General features: G+C 37.4%; 1 protein-coding gene across 1 annotated transcript in view; it reads left to right on the plus strand.

The window, feature by feature from the left end:
* The window catches only part of LOC123549836 (prefoldin subunit 6-like), a 45897-nt gene that overhangs the window by 26154 nt on the left and 6208 nt on the right, over nt 1–13535 (plus strand). Inside the window, exon 3 of the mRNA XM_045338277.2 lies at nt 1866–1990. Coding sequence (XP_045194212.1) covers nt 1866–1990 — 125 coding nt within the window. The remainder of the gene's footprint in view (nt 1–1865; nt 1991–13535) is intronic.

Below are 13535 nucleotides of genomic sequence, written 5' to 3' on the forward strand. Positions count from 1 at the left end.
AATAGAAAAACCTTGTGACCTCTCTAGAGGCCATATATTTCATGAAATCTTCATGAAAATTAGTCAGAATGTTCACCTTGATGATATCTAAGTCAAGTTCGAAAGTGGGTCACGTGCCATCAAAAACTAGGTCAGTAGGTCAAATAATAGAAAAACCTTGTGACCTCTCTAGAGGCCATATTTTCCATGGGATCTGTATGAAAGTTGGTCTGAATGTTCATCTTGATGATATCTAGGTCAAGTTCGAAAGTGGATCACGTGCCATCAAAAACTAGGTCAGTAGGTCTAAAAATAGAAAAACGTTGTGACCTCTCTAGAGGCCGTACTTTTCAATGGATCTTCATGAAAATTGATCTGAATGTTCACCTTGATGATATCTAGGTCAGTTTCGAAACTGGGTCAAAAACTAGGCCAGTAGGTATAAAAATAGAAAAACCTTGTGACCTCTCTAGAGGCCATATTTTTCATGAGATTTTCATGAAAATTAGTGAGAATGTTCACCCTGATGATATCTAGGTAAAGTTCAAAACAGGGTCACTTACCTTCGAAAACTAGGTCAATAGGTCAAATAATAGAAAAACCTTGTGACCTCTAGAGAACATATTTTTCAATGGATCTTCATGAAAATAGGTCAGAATTTTTATCTTGATAATACCTATGTCAAGTTCAAAACTGGGTCACATGAGCTCAAAAACTAGGTCACTATGTCAAATAATAGAAAAAACGATGTCATACTCAAAACTGGGTCATGTGGGAAGAGGTGAGCGATTCAGGACCATCATGGTCCTCTTGTTATTATTGTCGAACGATCTGGCGGCCAGTCCCTTTAATACTGCAAATGTTAGAATAGTACATCGGAATCACTGAAATTTCTGTCAAACTTTCTTTTTAGTCAAACAGTTGTACATGTAAGTTATGGCCCTTGATGTAGTTTTACCCCCTTTTTATACGCCCAAAGGGACGTATTATGTTATACCCCCGGTGTTCGCCGTCCGTCCGTTAGCAATTTCGTGTTCGCTCTGTAACTCTTGAACCCCTTGAAGGATTTCAAAGAAACTTGACACAAATGTTCACCACACCGAGACGACGTGCAGAGCGCATGTTTTGGATGTCTCACTTCAAGGTCAAGGTCACACTTAGGGGTCAATGTCATATCAGTTTGTTTCATGTCTGCTCTGTAACTCTTGAAATGCTTGAAGGATTTCAAAGAAACTTGGCACAAATGTTCACCACACCGAGACGACGTGCAGAGCGCATGTTTCGGATGACTCGCTTCAAAGTCAAGGTCACACTTAGGGGTCAAAGGTCATATATGACTTTGCTTTGTGTATTTTGCTCTGCATTGCAGTGCTGTTGTTTTTATTTGGCAGATCCCTTTTTTGTTCACTTACAATAAAAAATAATTGAATTACTTCCTTTTTATGTTACTATAAATAGCTTATTTTGAAACTTTTTTATTATTGGCCGTAGGGAAAAACCGAGACCACTTTCCTGTGGTACAACATGGATGGTACCTCCAATTTTTAGGTGTATTTTGACATACCTGTACCTGGTAAAGATTTTTTTGTGGACTTAGAATTTTTTTTTGTGGACTTATAATTTTTTTTTGAATTACTTCCCTTTGTTGTTCCTGTCCTTTGGGCTTCAACAGTCAAGTTCTTTAAATTTTGCTCCCATCCTCTGATGTAACCCTTCGGGCGTATATTGCCCCGCTTGGCGGAGCTCTTGTTTCAGAGATTGTACATATATTGAAACTTTAAGTAACTAAAATGTATAAGTATTGAGTTGAGTGATATATGGCAATCATAACACGCTTTTTATGTTTGTTTAAATGCTGAACATACTTTTCATTATAATTTTTGCAGGAGTTGGTAAAATTGGAGCCATCTTCAAATGTGTACAAAATGATTGGTCCAGTACTTGTGAAACAGGATATTGCTGAAGCGAAGGAAGTTGTGCAGAAAAGAATTGACTATATAAGTGGAGAAATGTAAGTGGGAATTCCTTTTCCAAGTTAAATATATGAGCCGCGCCATGAGAAAACCAACATAGTGGCTTTGCGACCAGCATGGATCCAGACCAGCCTGCGCATCCACGCAGTCTGGCCAGGATCCATGCTCTTCGCTTTCAAAGCCTATAGAAATAGAGAAACCGTTAGCGAACAGCATGGATCCTGACCAGACTGCGCGGATGCGCAGGCTGGTCTGGATCCATGCTGGTCGCAAAGCCACTATGTTGGTTTTCTCATGGCACGGCTCATATTTGTTTGCATGTAGTGTGCTTGAATTAGTGTTCTGCCCAGCTAAAGATGCTGTACTAGTATTGCTTTATAGATTGATTGAATGATGGCCAGTAGAGATGATAGTATTGCTTTTTAATGTTATTATACCCCCACCAAACATGTTTGGAGGGGGGTATATAGGAGTCAGTGTTGTCGCGTCGCGTCGCGTCCTGTCCCGTCCCGTCGCATCCCGAAATCTATTATCTCAGTTATTACTAAATGGATTTGATTCAAACTTAAAATAGATGTTCCACCTTATCACCCACATCATGTGACACAAGGTGCATAACTCTGACACCAAGTTTTCATGAATTATGTCCCCTTCTACTTAGAATTTAAGGTTAATTTTGTTGTATTTTCACTATATCTCAGTTATTACTAAATGGATTTGACTCAAACTTAAAATAGTTGTTCCACCTCATCACCCACATCATGTGACATAAGGTTCTTAACTCTGACATCAATTTTTATGAATTATGTCCCCTTTTTACTTTAAATTTAAGGTTGATTTTGATGTATTTTCATTATATCTCAGTTATTACAAAATGGATTTGATACAAACTTAAAATAGATGTTCCACCTCATCACCCACATCATGTGACACAAGGTGCATAACTCTGACACCAAGTTTTCATGAATTATGCCCCTTTTTACTTAGAATTTAAGGTTAATTTTGAGGTATATTCACTGTATCTCAGTTACTACTAAATGGATTTGATTTAAACTTAAAATAGGTGTTCCACCTCATCACCCACATCATGTGACACAAGGTGCATAACTCTGACACCAATTTTTCTTGAATTATGCCCCCTTTTACTTAGAATTTAAAGTTAATTTTGATGTATTTTCACTATATCTCATTCTGATTGGCTTAGTGCCAAAGGGAAGTAACCTTTTTTTTAACTTTTGTACTGAGTTTCTTCCTCTTAAATTCCAGGAATTAGTCTATTTTTAGAAATCCTATTTTTAAATTTTTAATATTTTTGGTATTTTTTAAAACTTTTTTATTATCAGTCCTATGTAAAAAGTAAATACATTTTTCTGTGGTAACATGGGTTGGTAAGACACTTTTTTGTATTCACTTTTAGTGTATCTCTAATATTAGAGATTTTTTATATTTATCTCATCCCTCATCCAGGGCACATAATTATCCCCAGATGAAAGTCGGAGGGATATAGTTTTGGCGTTGTCCGTCCGTCCGTCCGTCAGTCCGTCCGTCCGGAGCCATATCTAGGAAATGGTTGGGAATATTTATTTAAAACTTCATATACCTGTTCACCACTATGAGTTCTTGCGGCCCGTCAAGTTTCAGTCAGATTGCCCAAGTAACACCAGAGTTATGGCCCTTAGAAGTTTCTAGTGTTAACTATATAGGGTACCATAAATATGGCAATTTCTGCATCATAACTTTTGATATATTTTACCTTGAACTATGAAACTTTAACAGAATTTAGAGCACTATGATGTGGTTGTGCACACACAATTTCGTTTGGATTTCTTTTGTAACTGCAGAGTTATTGCCCTTTAATTGTTTAAAAATCCACATATTTGTACATAACAAACTTGCCATTTGGCAGAATTTCATTAAATTTCTTTCATTCTTTTCTGTGAACATTTATTATAAACATGTGAAGTTGCACACCAAGACCTGGTTGCCCACTTGCCTTGGTCACCCGGGGTGACCCCGGGGTCAAAATTGACCCTGCCCCAGGGGTCACTTGATTTTACATAGGAAAATCTTTAAAAATCTTCTTCTCAAAAACCAGAAGCCCTAGAGCTTAGATATTTGACTTGTAGCATTGCCTAGTGGACCTCTACTAAAGTTATTCAAATCATGACCCCGGGGTCAAAATTGACCCCGCCCCATGGGTCACTTGATTTTACATAGGAAAATCTTGAAAATTTTTGTAAAAATAAACCAGAAGGCCTAGAGCTTAGATATTTCACATGTAGCATAACCTAGTAGACCTCTACAAAATTTATTCAAATCATGACCCCAGGGTCAAAATTGACCCTGCCCCAGGGGTCACTTGATTTTACATAGGAAAATCTTCAAAAAATTTCTAAAAATAAACCAGAAGGCCTAGAGCTTAGATATTTCACATGTAGCATTGCCTAATGGACCTCTACAAAATTTGTCCAAATCATGACCCCCCGGGGTCAAAATTGACCCCGCCCCAGGGGTCACTTGATTTTACATAGGAAAATCTTCAAAAATTTTCTAAAAATAAACCAGAAGGCCTAGATCTTAGGTATTTGACATGTAGCATTGCCTAATAGACTTCAACAAAATTTTTTCAAATCATGACCCCCAGGGTCAAAATGACCCCGCCCCATGGGGTTACTTCATTGTACATAGAAAAATCTTCAAAATTTTCTAAAAATAAACCAGAAGGCCTAGAGCTTAGATATTTCACATGTAGCATTGCCTAATGGACCTCTACAAAATTTGTTCAAATCATGACCCCTGGGTCAAAATTGACCCCGCTCCAGGGTTCACTTGATTTTACATAGAAAAATCTTCAAAAAATTTCTAAAAATAAACTAGAAGGCCTAGATCTTAGATATGTAGCATTGCCTAGTAGACTTCTACAAAATTTGTTCAAATCATGACCCCCGGGGTCAAATTGACCCCGCCTCATGGGGTTACATGATTGTACATTGGAAAATCTTCAAAATTTTCTAAAAATAAACCAGAAGGCCTAGAGCTTAGATATTTGACATGTAGCATTGCCTAGTGGACCTCTACAAAATTGTTTCAAATCTTGACCCCCCAGGGTCAAATTGACCCAGCCCCAGGGGTTACTTGATTGTACATAGGGAAATCTTCATAAATTTGCTAAAAATAAACCAGAAGGCCTAGATCTTAGATATTTGATATGTAACATTTCCTAGTAGACTTCTACAAACTTTTTTCAAATCATGACCCCCGGGTTAAAATTGGCCCCGCCCCAGGGGTTACTTGATTGTACATCGGAAAATCTTCCAAAAAATTTCTAAAAATCAACAGTTTGACATTAGAAACATGTAGCTCATATTACTCTGGTGAGCGATCCAGGGTCATCATGACCCTCTTGTTTTTCATTTTTAATTTTCCATCAATATTTATAATCAATGTGAAATTTTGTTTCCTCTCCAGTTCCCCCGCACCCCCACACCCTTAAAAAATAAATATATATACATATATATATTTCCATTTCTTTTTTTTTTTTTTTTTTTTTTTTTTAATGTTCAAACCTTCAACATGTTAAGTTGTGACTGCACAAGCCTTGCCCTCAGTCATGTTCAAGATATCTTACCAGTGTTCTCATAAGGACATCTGGTTTTTTTTTAAGTTCAAATATACATGTTAAACAACAACACCTGGTGCCAAACCACTCAAAGACAATATTTCGTTCCAGTTAAACTTCAAGCTCATATTTCAATTAACTGCATTTAATTTTAAAAGCTAAGCTTATTACAGTAAGCATATCCCTTTCAAAATAAATTCTTTAGTCAGGATCAAAGTATCATACATTTATTATGTACTCTTTAATTAAACATTTGTTTTGTGTTAAATTGATTTTGACTAATGAAATTATTTGCTTCTTATTAACATCCTTAACTTTTTGCCGGATATATTTTTTTGCCATTCCTCACCACAAACCCTTTCGGCGGGGGATACCAATTCATCGAATTTGCTTGTTATACTAGTATTACTTATATGTGGAAGCCCAGGATGAAGTACTCCAAAGATGAGTAAACTTCTTTTTAAGTATTAAGCTTTTTTGACATTTTTAGCTCACCTGTCACATAGTGACAAGGTGAGCTTTTGTGATCACCCTTCGTCAGTCGTCCGTCGTCAGTCCGTCCGTGCGTGCGTGCGTCAACAATTTCTTGTCTGCACAATAGTGGTTTCATTTATGATTTTATTTTAACCAAACTTGCACACAACTTGTATCACCATAAGATCTCGGTTCCGTTCTTGAACTGGCCAGATCCCATGATGGGTTCCAGAGTTATGGCCCCTGAAAGGGCCAAAATTAGCTATTTTGACCTTGTCTGCACAGTAGCAGCTTTATTTATGATTTGATTTTTATCAAACTGGCGCACAACTTGTATCACCATAAGATCTTGGCTCCTTTCTTGAACTGGACAGATTCCATTATGGGTTATAGAGTTATGGCCCCTGAAAGGGCCAGAATTAGCTATTTTGACCTTGTCTGCACAATAGCAGCTTCATTTATGATTTGATTTTAACCAAACTGGCATACAACTTGTATCACCATAAGATCTTGGTTCCTGTCTTGAACTGGCAAGATTCCATTATGGGTTCCAGAGTTATGGCCCCTGAAAGGGCCAGAATTAGCTATGTTGACCTTGTCTGCACAATAGCAGCTTCATTTATGATTTGAATTTAATCAAACTTGCACAAAACTTGTGTCACCATAAGATCTTGATTCCTTAGTTGAACCAGCCAGATCCCTTAATGGGTTCCAAAGTTATGGCCCCTGAAAGGGCCAAAATTAGCTATTTTGACCTTGTCTGCACAATAGCAGCTTCATTTATGATTTGATTTTAATCAAACTTGCACACAACTTGTATCACCACAAGATCTTGGTTCCTTTCTTGAACTGGCCAGATTTCTTCATGAGTTCCAGAGTTATGGCCCCTTAAAGGTCCAAAATTGGCTATTTTGGCTTTTGCAGCCATATAGAGACTTCATTTATGGTTTTATTTGATACAAACTTCCAAAATAACTTCAACAATAATAATTCTTGGATTCCATGACAAATCAGATCCAAGCGTAGGTTCAGAGTTATTTTATATCTGATTACCTCCCCTGATTGTAATCAAAATGGATTTATATCAGTAAGTTAACTTATAGGACTTATTTGAAATTTCATTATTGTCATTAGTTGGACTGAGCCAATCAGGGTAGATAACTTTGGACTGATTTTATGTCAAATTACCTCCCTTTATTTCAAATTAAAATGGGTATATCTCCGTAACTAATGAAGATACTGATCTGAAATTTCATTTATGTCAACAGATTTATTTGGCAGATCCTTCTTTTGTTCACTTACAATAATATTTTTTTTAATTACTTCCCTTTTGCATTACTATAAATAGCTTATTTTTAGTAACTTTTTTATTATTGGCCGTAGGGAAAAACCGAGACCACTTTTCTGTGGTACAACATGGATGGTACCTCCAATTTTTAGGTGTATTTTGACATATCTGTACCTTGTAAGAATTTTTTCTTTCTTTTTGGTTAAATTTCTTCCCTTTGTTGTTACTGTCCTTTTGACTTAGATATTTTTTCTGAGGACCTTGTCCTCAAGTGCAATGATAACAGGTGAGCGATATAGGGCCATCATGGCCCTCTTGTTATATTATTCTAAGTATTTTTAAGATTACTTATGGTTGCCATTCTTCTGTGACAAGACCGTATGGTGGGGGTATGAGTCACTCCTGTGACAGTTCTAGTTGGGATGGTATGTGGCCAGTTGTAGATGATGTGATTGCTTATAATTTGATTGGGATGGTACAATGACCAGTTGAAGATCATGTGACTGAATTTATACCATGATTTTGTTAATAAGATTGCTTTTTAGCTCGACTATTCGAAGAATAAGTAGAGCTATCCTACTCACGTCGGCGTCACACCTTGGGTTAAGTTTTTCGTACCAGTCCACATTTTGACAAAGTCTTTTGAGATAAAGCTTTGAAACTTTCAACACTTGTTTACCATCATCATGGCCAGATATAGGCAAGAGCACATAACTCCATCAAGGATTTTGGCTGAATTATGGCCCCTTTTGACTTAGAAATCATGGTTAAGTTTTTCGTACCAGTTCATATTTTGACAAAGTCTTTTGAGATAAAGCTTTGAAACTTTCAACACTTGTTTACCATCACCATGTCCAGTTATAGCAAGAGCACATAACTCCATCAAGGATTTTGGCTGAATTATGGCCCTTTTTGACTTAGAAATCTGGGTTAATATTTCGTACCAGTTCATATTTTGACAAAGTCTTTTGAGATAAAGCTTTGAAACTTTCAACACATGTTAACCATCACCATGTCCAGTTATAGGCAAGAGTACATAACTCCATCAAGAATTTTGGCTGAATTATGGCCCCTTTTGACTTAGAAATCTTGGTTAAGTTTTTCGTACCAGTTCATATTTTTAGCTCACCTGAGCACAAAGTGCTCGGGGTGAGCTATTGTGATCGCTCACCGTCCTGCGTCCGTCCGTCCGTCCACACTTTCCTTTAAACAACATCTCCTCATAAACCACTAAGCCAATTTCATCCAAACTTCACAGGAATGTTCCTTGGGTGAAGCTCTACAAAAATTGTTCAAAGAATTGAATTCCATGCAGAACTCTGGTTGCCATGGCAACCGAAAGGAAAAACTTTAAAAATCTTCTTCTCAAAAACCAGAAGCCCTAGAGCTTAGATATTTGGTGTGAAGCATTGCCTGGTGGACCTCTACCAAATTTGTTCAAATCATGACCCCGGGGTCAAAATTGACCCCGCCCCAGGGGTCACTTGATTTTACATAGGAAAATCTTAAAAAATCTTCTTCTCAAAAACCAGAAGCCCTAGAGCTTAGATATTTCACATGTAGCATTGCCTAATGGACCTCTACTAAAGTTATTCAAATCATGACCCTGAGGTCAAAATTGACCCCGCCCAAGGGGTCACTTGATTTTACATAGGAAAATCTTCAAAAATTTTCTAAAAATAATCCAGAAGGCCTAGAGCTTAGATATTTCACATGTAGCATTGCCTAGTGGACCGCTACAAAATTGTTCAAATCATGACCCGGGGTAAAATTGACCCCGCCCAGGGGTCACTTGATTTTACATAGGAAAATCTTCAAAAATTTTCTAAAAAATAACCAGAAGGCCTAGAGCTTAGATATTTCACATGTAGCATTGCCTAATGGACCTCTACAAAATTTATTCAAATCATGACCCCGTGGTCAAAATTGACCCCGCCCCAGGGGTCACTTGATTTTACATAGGAAAATCTTCAAAAGTTTTCTGAAAATAAACCAGAAGGCCTATATCTTAGATATTTCACATGTAGCATTGCCTAGTAGACTTCTACAAAATTTGTTCAAATCATGACCCCTGGGTCAAATTGACCCCGCCCCATGGGGTTACTTGATTGTACATAGAAAAATATTCAAATTTTCTAAAAATAAACCAGAAGGCCTAGAGCTTAGATATTTCACATGTAGCATTGCCTAATGGACCTCTACAAAATTTGTTCGAATCATGACCCCGGGGTCAAATTGACCCCGCCCAGGGGTCACTTGATTTTAATAGGTAAAATCTTCAAAAATTTCTAAAAATAAACCAAGGCCTAGAGCTTAGATATTTCACATTAGCATTTACCTAGTGGAACTTTGTTCAAATCATGACCCCCGGGGTCAAAATTGACCCAGCCCCAGGGGTCACTTGATTTTACATAGGAAAATCTTCAAAAAGTTCTAAAAATAAACCAGAAGGCCTAGATCTTAGATATTTGACATGTAGCATTGCCTAGTAGACTTCTACAAAATTTGTTCAAATCATGACCCCCGGGGTAAAATTGGCCCCGCCCCAGGGGTTACTTGATTGTACATCAGAAAATCTTCCAAAAAAATTCTAAAAATCATCAGTTTGACATTTGAAACATGTAGCTCATATTACTCTGGTGAGCGATCCAGGGTCATCATGACCCTCTTGTTTGTAAAGTGTTTGACATATGGCTTTGAAACTTTTATCACTTGTTTAGTATAATAGTCTCTATCTGTAGGAAAGAGAACATAACTCTGTCATCTATTTTGGCTGAATTATGGCCCTTTTTGGACTTTGAAATTGGTTCTGTTTTCATACAAGTCCATGTTTTGTCAAAACTATTTGACATATGGCTTTTAAACTTTGAACACTTGTTTATCATTATGATTTCCATCTGTAGGCAAGAGTACATAACTATTTTGACTGAATTATGGCCCTTTTTTTACTTTGAAATTGGCTCATATATTGCCATTTAGTGCAAGACTTATCAAAATCAAAGTAATACAGGAACATTGTTTGTCTAATCTATTTATTTCTTTTGTCTGAATATCCGTGGAAATATTTTGACCCCATTCTTCAATCAATTCTTCGAATAGTCGAGCGCGCTGTCATCAGACAGCTCTTGTTAGCTGGCCCATTTGAAATTCTAGTTGTCAGCCTTTTTGCACCAGCATCAAGTAGTTTTTGCATTTAAAGTAGTTGTGCATGTTTGACAAACAGGAAGTAATGGCATTAACGTAATTTTTTTGGATAACGTAGAATAAAGCCTGGACATGGAATACGGAAATGAAATTCATTGCAACCTTTTTTAAATTTTTTAGAAATGACAACGTTAGAAGTGCTTGAAGGAATTTCATCAAACTTTATCTGTAGCATCATTATAAGGTCCACTCCCAGGTTTATTCAAATGGGGGCACTTGGCCCCTTTTAGAGGCTGCTAGAGCCAAAATTAGTAGTACTACAACTTTTTTTCATGAACCGCTTGAAGGATTTTCATCAAACTTGGTCTGTAGCATCATTATAATATTAGGTCCCCTCAAAAGTTTTTAGCTCACCTGAGCTCAGGGTGAGCTATTGTGATCGCTCACCGTCCGGCATCCGTCCGTCCGTCCACACTTTCCTTTAAACGACATCTCCTCCTAAACCATCAGGCCAATTTTGTGGAAACTTCACAGGAATGTTCCTTGGATGGTCTTCTTTAAAAATCTTTCAAAGAATTAAATTCCATATAGAACTCTGGTTGCCATGGCAGCCAAAAGGAAAAACTTAAAAAATCTTCTTGTCCAAAACCACAGGTCATTGGTCTTTTATATTTGGTATGTAGCATCATCTAGTGGTCCTCTACCAAGGTTTTGCAAATAATTCCCCTAGGGTGAAATATGGCCCCGCCCTGGGGGTCACATGGTTTACATAGACTTATATAGGGAAAACTTTGAAAATCTTCTTGTCCAAAACCACAAGGCATAGAGCCTCAATATTTGGCATGTGTCATCATCTAATGGTCCTCTATAAAGATTGTTCAAATTATGCCCCTGGGGTGAAAAGAGGCCCCGTCCCGGGGGTCCCAAGTTTTACATAGACTTATATAGGAAAAAACTTAAAAATCTTCTTGTCTGAAACCAAAAGACCTAGGCCTTTGATATTTGGTATGTAGCATTGCCTTTTGGTTCCCTACCAAATTTGTTCAAATTATGCCCCTGGGGTGAAAAGAGGCCCCGCCCCGGGGGACTCAAGTTTAACATAGAATTAAATAGGAAAAAAATTTAAAAATCTTCTTGTCTGAAACCACAAGACCTAGGCCTTTGATGTTTGGTATGTAGCTTTGCCTTGTGGTTCTCTACCAAGATTGTTCAAATTATGCCCCTGGGGTGAAAAGAGGCCCCGCCCCGGGGGTCCCAAGTTTTACATAGACTTATATAGGATAAAAATTAAAAAATCTTCTTGTCTGAAACTGCAAGGCCTATAGGCTTTTGATTTTTGGTATGTTGCATTGCCTAGTGGTCCTTTACCAAGATTGTTCAAATTATGCTTCTGGGGAAAAAAGAGGCCCTGCCATGGGGGTCCCAGGTTTTACATAGACTTACTTAGGAAATTTTTTTTAAAAATCTTCTTGACTGAAAGGTCAAGGCCTAGGCTTTTGATATTCAGTATGTAGCATTGCCTAGTGGCTCTCTAACAAGATTGTTCAAATTATGCCCCTGGGGTGAAAAGAGGCCCCGCCTCGAGGGTCACATAGTTTTTATATGAGTTATATAGGAAAAAATACTTCAAAAATTATCTGATCATATTTCGTATATCATATATCATATAGCGGCCATATTTTTCAATGGATCTTCATGAAAATTGATCTGAATGTTCACCTTGATGATATCTAGGTCAGTTTCGAAACTGGGTCACGTGCGGTCAAAAACTAGACCAGTAGGTATAAAAATAGAAAAACCTTGTGACCTCTCTAGAGGCCATATTTTTCATGAGATCTTCATGAAAATTAGTGAGAATGCTCACCTTGATGATATCTAGGTAAATTTCAAAACAGGGTCACGTACCTTTGAAAACTAGGTCAATAGGTCAAATAATAGAAAAACCTTGTGACCTCTCTAGAGACCATATTTTTCAATGGATCTTCATGGAAATTGGTCAGAATTTTTATCTTGATGATATCTAGGTCAAGTTCAAAACTGGGTCACATGAGCTCAAAAACTAGGTCACTATGTCAAATAATAGAAAAAACGACGTCATACTCAAAACTGGGTCATGTGGGAAGAGGTGAGCGATTCAGGACCATCATGGTCCTCTTGTTTAAGATACAGCCTTGAAATTTGGATGACATGTACAGTTTTGCACACCGATCTTAAAACTGATTTTCAGTGACCTTGAATGTGACCTACTGACCTATTTCTTGTTTTTTAAGATACAGCTTTGAAATTTGGATGACATGTATAGTTTTGCATGCCGATCTTTAAACAGACTTTCAATGACCATCAATGTGACCTACTGACCTACTTTCTTGTTTTCTAAGCTACAGCAAAAGGATTTGGACCACCTGTAATTTTTTTTTACAGATTTCAAAAGTAATCTTGCATAATCTTTACCTTGACCCACTCTCCTAATTTTCTTGTTTTTAAAGCTTTAGCTAAGACATTTGTTCAAGCAAACAACTCTACTCAGGTGAGCGATATAGGGCCATCATGGCCCTCTTGTTTCAAATGGGGGCACTTGGCCCCTTTTATGGGCTAGAGCCAAAATTAGAAATACCGGTACATTTAAACAACTTCTGCTAATGAACTGCTAGAAGGATCTTCATCAGTGTTGGTCTGTAGCAACATTATAAGGTCCTCTCCCAATTTTTGAGTCGGCTAAAGGCTGAAAGCCTTTTGACGAGTCCTTGCTATCCAACGATTCTCTAAATGGACCAAATAACACAGTGAAGGGATGTAGTTCCATTAGATTTCTCAAACTTCAAACAGTTCATTGCATGAATGAAGTTAAGTTGTTTCAATTCCCTTTGCTATGACCAATATACGATGTAATCTGTCATATTTATGACTTGTAATTGTGCAATTCTCGAATGTAACTCATTAAGCATAAATGTGCATTTTAAGAATTGCGCAGGCTTACAAAGCTTGGGTAACATCCAGCGAAAGACAAAAAAATAGTTCCACAGGGCTCCAGATAAGATGCGTATTAGCGTAAATTACG

This window comes from Mercenaria mercenaria, chromosome 15, assembly GCF_021730395.1.
Source record: "Mercenaria mercenaria strain notata chromosome 15, MADL_Memer_1, whole genome shotgun sequence".
NCBI lineage: Eukaryota > Metazoa > Mollusca > Bivalvia > Venerida > Veneridae > Mercenaria > Mercenaria mercenaria.